Raw genomic sequence first — 7,051 nt, 5'->3', positions numbered from 1 at the left:
TGACATACTTTGTTTCCTGCAGCTTATTATCTCATCTCGTGGTTTGAAATAAGTTTCTCTTAACCAAGTGGTGGGCAATATTACTAGTGTAATTTATATTTAGGGATCTACAATAAAAGAAGAACACATGAAGGAAACCTTCACAAATCCAGAGAACCAATAAGTAAGTTTGGATTTGTTATGAGGAAAAAACTCATCAAGGAAGGATGAGCACACTTTAAATAGTTGGTGGTAATATCAAGATGGTAAAAGATAGGATGATTGTAGAGCGAGGATCTGCTGCACTCTTGTGGAAACAATTGGTATGACATCTTACAGTTAAAACACCAAGAAACAGGGACAATACTCTTGGCATGGCCCAATGATACAAAATGTTATACGTGGCCCACTACACATGGCCCATATGTAAAAGATATAGACTTATTGGGTAAAATTGTTTGACTTGCCCAAAGAAGTTATGGAGGTTTTTGAAGTGGACATAGTAGGTCGAATTTATTAAATTATGAAGGGACAATTAGCAACCATGCTGGAGAAGACAGAGCTTTTCGGCCTTCAACTCAAGTCATAGGCTAACTTATCAAACAATGACCTTGTGATGGCACTGACATCCTTCACTTCAGTGATAATTGGATATTTCATGTCTGCAGAGGGAAACAACTGACACATTATCTACTTTTAACAGATAATACTTTTGTATACATCAAAATGGGTAAACAAAAAATACTGATATAACATTGAGTGTTATTTCAAAACTTCAGTACAGAAGAAGTCATTTTTACTGTGCGGCCCCATTTGCATTAGTGGTTAACGTGTCAGCCTCACAGTTCTGGAGTCCTGGGTTCAAATCCAGGTTGCTCCACCTGTGTGGAGTTTGCAGAATCTCCTCCGGGCCTGTCTGGATTTCTTCCGGATACTCTGGTTTAGGTCTCGGTATGAGTGTGAGCGTTAATGGTTGTCAGTCTCCTTGTGCCCTGCGATCAGGTGGCCACTGAACAGTGTGTCCCCCACCTCTGGCCTGAAGTCAGCTGGGATAGGCTCCAGCACCCCCGCGACCCTTGTGAGGATAAAGTGGTTCAGAAAATTTAATAAAAAACCTTTGTAAGAAACGCTTTTTAAAATATAGCACCATCTATTGGATTTGGTAAGGGACCTCCTCCCCTTATATAATTGTCATTGATGGGGGGCTTGGGGGTACTGCCATATTTTTATGGGTATATACGCAAAAATCCTATCAGATTTTTTATGTATTTATTTTTTAAAGAAAATCTGTTGTATGTATGCCCTGCTGTTGGGTGGCCACCAATTCAGGGTGTGCAACCAATTCAGGTTGAGCAGTTCGCAAAATGATTTTTTTTAAATTTAATGTCACAAAATTAGTTTGTTTGCGACACTTTTGGGAACCGTGGGAACAGCGCGGGTGCTGGCCCGTTGAGTGGCGGGGAGGGGGAACTGCTTGGGCGGGTGGTGAGCACTGTCAGTGACCGTCAGCTTCACGCCGACTACACATTAGCCAACCAGACACAGCAGGAACCTTCCATCGGGCTCGGGGGCGAGAAGGACGGCGGGGCCGATACATGACAAGTGACGGGTGCTGCTGTTCGGGGACTTTCTATCTATTACACGTCTGAAGCGGTGCACATTAAAAAAACACATTATTTTTTACGTTTGTAATATTTAAACGTGATTGACTTCTCCGGGGAGGCTAGCTAGCTAGCTAGCCAGCCGCCATCTCCCCTATCGTATTCGGGAGCGACTGGGCCCTGTGTCTTCCGCCATGGGCAACGCTGCCACAGCCAAGAAGGGCAACGAGCTAGAGAGCGGTAAGTCTATCTAATGTTCGTTTTCGAGCGGGTTTTATTTATAATATTTGGAACCTTGAATGTGGAGCTAGTTAGCCTAGCCTAGCGGCGCCACCAATGTTCTGTAATGTCCAGGGAAAGAGGCCCACCTGTCACCCGTCACTGTAGATTAAAATAACAAACACATTCTCTACAGCTTCGCGTTATAACATTTATGTGATCTTTCCGTTGTTGATGTTCAATTTGTTGTGCTGACAAAAACTAGTCACAAAAGGATCCGTTTAGTGCTGAAAGTAAACCACCCCAGTCTGATGAACGTCTTCGTGGAACAAGCAGAAAAGACAACAACAACACAAATATTCTTCTTACGAAGAAACCTATCCCTGTCATTTCAAAGTTGTCAATGGTGTCAACCCCTTAGTCTCTTTCATATATATGTGTGTGTTTTGGCACGTCATGTTGGTGTGCAATACATGCTTCATCATCTCTCGTGTTATAAATGCATAACAGCACCCCTACACACTTACACACACTTGTAATTGCCATGAAATAGTCATAATCTTCCAGTGGATCTGTCCCTGGAGGATCCTGCACATTTATTTTTATTCTGGGCTACATAAACAAAGCTCACTGCAAAGCTGTGACCAAATATGGCCAAAAATGGACAAATGTCGTGTCATTATATTCATGTCCATTCTGCAGTTTGTCACCCCCGATTCTAGCAGCAAGGTTCATCATTTGGCGGGCACAGAAGTCGTCATCGACCAAGTTGGCTCCTCATTGGGATAAGAAGCATTACAAGCTTTGAAAGCTTTGACGTAACCCGGCTCAGACGAGTCGGTGTGAGCGTGCTCTTGTGCTCTCACGTATTCAACATTAGGACTAAATATTTCTCTGTGCACGCTTCTAACAGCAAAGTAGTTTTATGGGTTAATTGTGTGTGACAGATGTCAAATCTTACAACTGTGAACATATATACCCATGCCTGATTTGATGGAGACGTATTCTCTGGCATTTAAATAACAATGCAATGTTACTAAAGTGACAGAAATAGGAGAATGGAGTTGGATAGGATTGACATGTGCAATTAATTCAGAATTTATGATTTTTTTTGGTGCAACATTTTATAGGCTTTAAAAAACTCACCAAAAATTAATAATTTTGCGCTATCAAGTCCACTAGATTGCGGTGCCAAAGAAACCACTAGAAATGAAGCTATGAGAGTATACTACTCATAATGCCTGGAAAAAGTCTGGAAACTCTTGTTTTCTTCCCAAAATGATGTTGCAATGAGCCTATAAAACAGCATAAAATAAGGTTTTAATTTAAAAAAAATATATATATATTTTCCAAGATGAAATGTTAATTTTGTGGCAAACATCTGGGATTGTAAAATTTCACATTTTTTGTATAGTTTTTATTTATTTATTTTAGAAGCAAGAACAAATTATGTACATTGTCTGGTAGTTTTTGTGGTAGCTAATACCTTGTACTAGTCAAGCAAGCTATTTAAGCTGTTGCAGTTTTTTTTTTTAGTCTCTCTGACAAGGCCACCTGGTAACCTCCATTGCTGAATATACACACAAGATTACCTTGTGTTTACAGCACGTATGAAGCTTGAATACATGACACAGTCGCAGTGGATTACCAAATGGACATCATTCATCATCATACTTGTCAACCTTGGCCAATTACTCCCATTATTAATGATTGCAATTCTCCTTATTGAGTTGCTGTTGTCACCACATAATGTATGTGATGTTTGTTATGTTATTTGTTTACATAACTCTTGTCTTCCTTCTCTTTTTCTTTCTTCTGTATCATTCCATCCATGGGGTGGTGGGGGATTGTTCCTGTGAAAAAAAATAACACCCCCCGGTGATCAATAGAGACGTTCGGTATGCACAACAAAAAAAAAAAACTTGAGCCTGCAAATTTTGGGTGCTGGTTTCATTGTGCGAAACTTGCTCAGTGTGCTTGCTGTTATTGCGTGCTTTGGATAATAAGTGTTTTTTTGTTTTGTTTTTGTTGTCGCTCACGTTCTCTCAATCTGGATATCTGCTGTGTTTGCCATGCATCGGTTTGTCTTTGCTTACAATTCTGTTTATTAGCCTTTCCCTTAAAAAAGTGATGCTCCGAGAGAAACTTGTCCTTTCATAATTTTGTTTTTCCCTTGAGTTGTGGCTACTAAATAACTTACAACCCAGTTATTTACTTGGCATGCATCACTCTTGTTGCCTGTCTTGTTTTGTTTCTTCCCTTGTGTTTGTGTCATGTAAATAATATCCAGATGAGAGTTGACCTTATAATTCTGTTTACCTTTGCCACTCTGATGCCCTACATTTTTACCAATCTTACTTAAAAAAAAAGGCAAACATCATTTTTATTCCAGAGAAAATTAATACTATTTTTCCTCCTCTCTCTCTTTAGTAAAAGAGTTTCTAGCCAAAGCCAAAGAAGACTTCTTACGGAAATGGGAATGTCCACCACAGGTTAGAATGCTCTTAATAGTAAATGAATCAATACATTCCATTAAGTGTCTAACAGGCTTTTTTTCTACTTGCAGAGCACAACGTGCCTAGATGACTTTGACAGATTAAAGACTCTGGGCACTGGCTCATTTGGAAGGGTCATGCTTGTGAAACACAAAGGAACAGAGCAGTACTTTGCCATGAAAATACTGGACAAGCAGAAGGTCTGTTTTCTAGACACACCAATTTTGAATGCTCAGTTTTGATGGATGAATTGACACAAATCTGCGGATACGTTCTGAAAAGGAATAGAAATAACATATTGGACATTGAAATGCCATTAATTTTATGACTTGTTTGTTCTTGTTTTGGTTAGGTGGTGAAACTTAAACAAATAGAACACACCCTAAATGAGAAGAGAATATTACAAGCCGTCAGCTTCCCCTTTCTTGTTAAACTCGAGTACGCATTCAAGGTAATATATCTTTTATGCCACTCATTTGGGAATTAATAGAAGAGATATCAAAGTGAGCATGTTATTTTAGGACAACTCCAATTTGTACATGGTGATGGAGTATGTTCCCGGAGGCGAAATGTTCTCGCATTTAAGACGAATTGGGAGGTTTAGGTAAGGTCCTCAGAGGAATGAGCCCTCATTTCAAGTCTTTGTTTTATGTTGATGAGTGTTTTCACAAGGTTTGACCTACTCTCCGTTTCTTTTTTCAGCGAGCCGCACGCACGCTTCTACGCCGCCCAAATCGTACTAACGTTTGAGTACCTCCATTCACTCGATCTCATTTACAGAGATCTAAAACCTGAGAACCTTCTCATTGACCACCACGGCTACATTCAGGTGAGCCACTTGCCCGACGATACATTACGGCGGCTCATTTGTGGCTCCAATTCTCTCAAGCGCCACGTTGACTCTTTTCAGGTGACAGACTTTGGATTTGCCAAGCGTGTCAAAGGCCGAACTTGGACATTATGCGGCACACCGGAATACCTGGCTCCAGAAATCATTCTCAGCAAAGTAAAATTCTCAACCATTCTTAGATATGTTTGTAAAATATCTCTGTTTATTTATAAAATTACAAGCTGTAATGAGCCGTTCAAGAATAGCAGTTCTGGCCATCATTACATGTATTTTATTGGAGGCTTTTTGGATCCAGATGGCACTCAACAAGTAGTTGTTTGTTTCTATCTTGTCACTCATTTTTTGTGATTTCTCTTTCAGGGCTACAACAAAGCTGTGGACTGGTGGGCCTTAGGAGTCCTCATTTATGAAATGGCTGCCGGCTACCCTCCGTTTTTTGCAGACCAACCGATTCAGATCTATGAGAAAATAGTCTCTGGGAAGGTAGGGTTGTCAGTGTCCAGTAAAGTTGCTTTTGTTTATGTTGACATGTAACAGATTTCTTCTGTCTTTCCAGGTGCGTTTCCCTTCCCACTTCAGCTCAGACTTGAAGGATCTGCTGAGGAACCTGCTGCAGGTGGACCTGACCAAGCGCTTTGGGAACCTGAAAAACGGCGTCAATGACATCAAGGGCCACAAGTGGTTCGCCACAACAGATTGGATCGCAATCTACGAGAGGAAGGCAAGACCATAGCGTCATGAAAAACTTTAAATGAATATGGTATTGATTGTTTTGCTCCGACCATTTGTTTCATGTGACAGGTGGAGGCGCCGTTTATACCCAAGTGCAGAGGCCCCGGCGATACTAGCAACTTTGACGATTACGACGAAGAGGAGATACGTGTTTCCGTCACGGAAAAATGTGTGAAGGAGTTTGCCGAGTTTTAGGAACGTCACATGCGACCACAGGATACGTCAGGGAAATAAAGGGATCTTTGCACTCTTTTGAGGACTTGAAAATTAAGCAGAGACCACTTTTCCTCCCCTAGTATTATCCTTCCCACCTGTTCAACACAGCTCGGTGACGTTGCCATGATCTTTTGGTGCCGAAAACCTCTCACTGTCACCTACACCTGCGTATTATAGCAGACTTGCCACCTTTGCTTTTTCTTTACTTTTTATTTTGTTCTTTTTAAAGGAGGTCGTCATTGTCAACCCCTTTTTAAATGGACAAACAGTAAGATGACAAAAAGGGATGGTCTCATTTGCGTTCATAGTCCAACTTTGAGAGGTAGCATTTGTCATTTTTCGTGTTTGGTATGATACCATTTTTCCTCGGTTTTCCTAAACCCAGGCGCTGAGAATTAGCAAACTTGTTGCATTGTTACATGTTATTTGTTACTCCATTTTTTCCCCCAATTGTGTAATAGAGTTTTGTTTTGTTTTTCCTTATAGACGCCATTTGTTACAATACAATGTGATTGATGACTGACATTTTACAAGTGAAAATAAGTCCTTTTGAGATTTTAAAAACAATTTTATCTAAAACTTGAGAAGGTCAATGTGAATAGTTTTGGAGCTTTGCACTTAATTGGGTAAGTAAAACCTTGATGAAAAAATTGAAGACTGAAAATTAATGATTGAACCCGCAGCTCTATTTTGTTACTGCCTGTGAAAAATTGTTTTTGTTTTGTTTATTTTATGGAAGAATGTGGGTTGCAAAGTTATTAGGCGTGCATTTTTGGATGCTTTGATTTTAAGGTACTGTTTTTTTCTCACCCATACACTGACTATATGAAGAACATTTTGCATCACACGTAACCAACCCTGTTATTGTTCAACTCATTACATTATATGTATATGCATTGTTTCATATGTTTTATTTATACACATTAGAGATGCTATTAAAATTTATTTTTAAAATTGCT

At 39.9% G+C, this 7,051-nt stretch overlaps 1 protein-coding gene across 3 annotated transcripts; it reads left to right on the top strand.

The window, feature by feature from the left end:
• Window positions 1-1,467: 1,467 nt before the first annotated feature.
• prkacbb (protein kinase, cAMP-dependent, catalytic, beta b) lies at window positions 1,468-7,051 on the top strand. 3 transcript variants are annotated; one of them, XM_077724279.1, is made up of 10 exons: window positions 1,468-1,820; window positions 4,236-4,291; window positions 4,366-4,494; window positions 4,647-4,745; window positions 4,816-4,898; window positions 4,997-5,123; window positions 5,205-5,300; window positions 5,505-5,627; window positions 5,701-5,865; window positions 5,946-7,051. In XM_077724279.1, the coding sequence occupies exons 1-10, from the start codon at window positions 1,775-1,777 to the stop codon at window positions 6,069-6,071; spliced, it is 1,050 nt and encodes a 349-aa protein (XP_077580405.1). In that variant the 5' UTR covers window positions 1,468-1,774; the 3' UTR covers window positions 6,072-7,051. The 3 variants fall into 3 exon arrangements, with proteins under 3 accessions (XP_077580405.1, XP_077580404.1, XP_077580406.1); XM_077724278.1 differs by having other exon boundaries at window positions 1,469-1,820; window positions 4,230-4,291; XM_077724280.1 differs by lacking the exon at window positions 1,468-1,820 and adding an exon at window positions 3,305-3,697 and having other exon boundaries at window positions 4,230-4,291.

This window comes from Stigmatopora nigra, chromosome 9 (assembly GCF_051989575.1).
Source record: "Stigmatopora nigra isolate UIUO_SnigA chromosome 9, RoL_Snig_1.1, whole genome shotgun sequence".
Taxonomy (NCBI): Eukaryota; Metazoa; Chordata; class Actinopteri; order Syngnathiformes; family Syngnathidae; genus Stigmatopora; species Stigmatopora nigra.
This window is presented reverse-complemented; position numbering and strand designations above follow the sequence as displayed.

Excerpts from the sequence above, each read along its gene's own strand:
- prkacbb (XM_077724278.1), top strand. The coding sequence starts at position 1,775 with ATGGGCAACGCTGCCACAGCCAAGAAGGGCAACGAGCTAGAGAGCG. Across the intron at positions 4,495-4,646 it reads AAATACTGGACAAGCAGAAG|GTGGTGAAACTTAAACAAAT; the intron begins GTCTGTTTTCTA and ends TGTTTTGGTTAG. Across the intron at positions 4,899-4,996 it reads AGACGAATTGGGAGGTTTAG|CGAGCCGCACGCACGCTTCT; the intron begins GTAAGGTCCTCA and ends TTCTTTTTTCAG.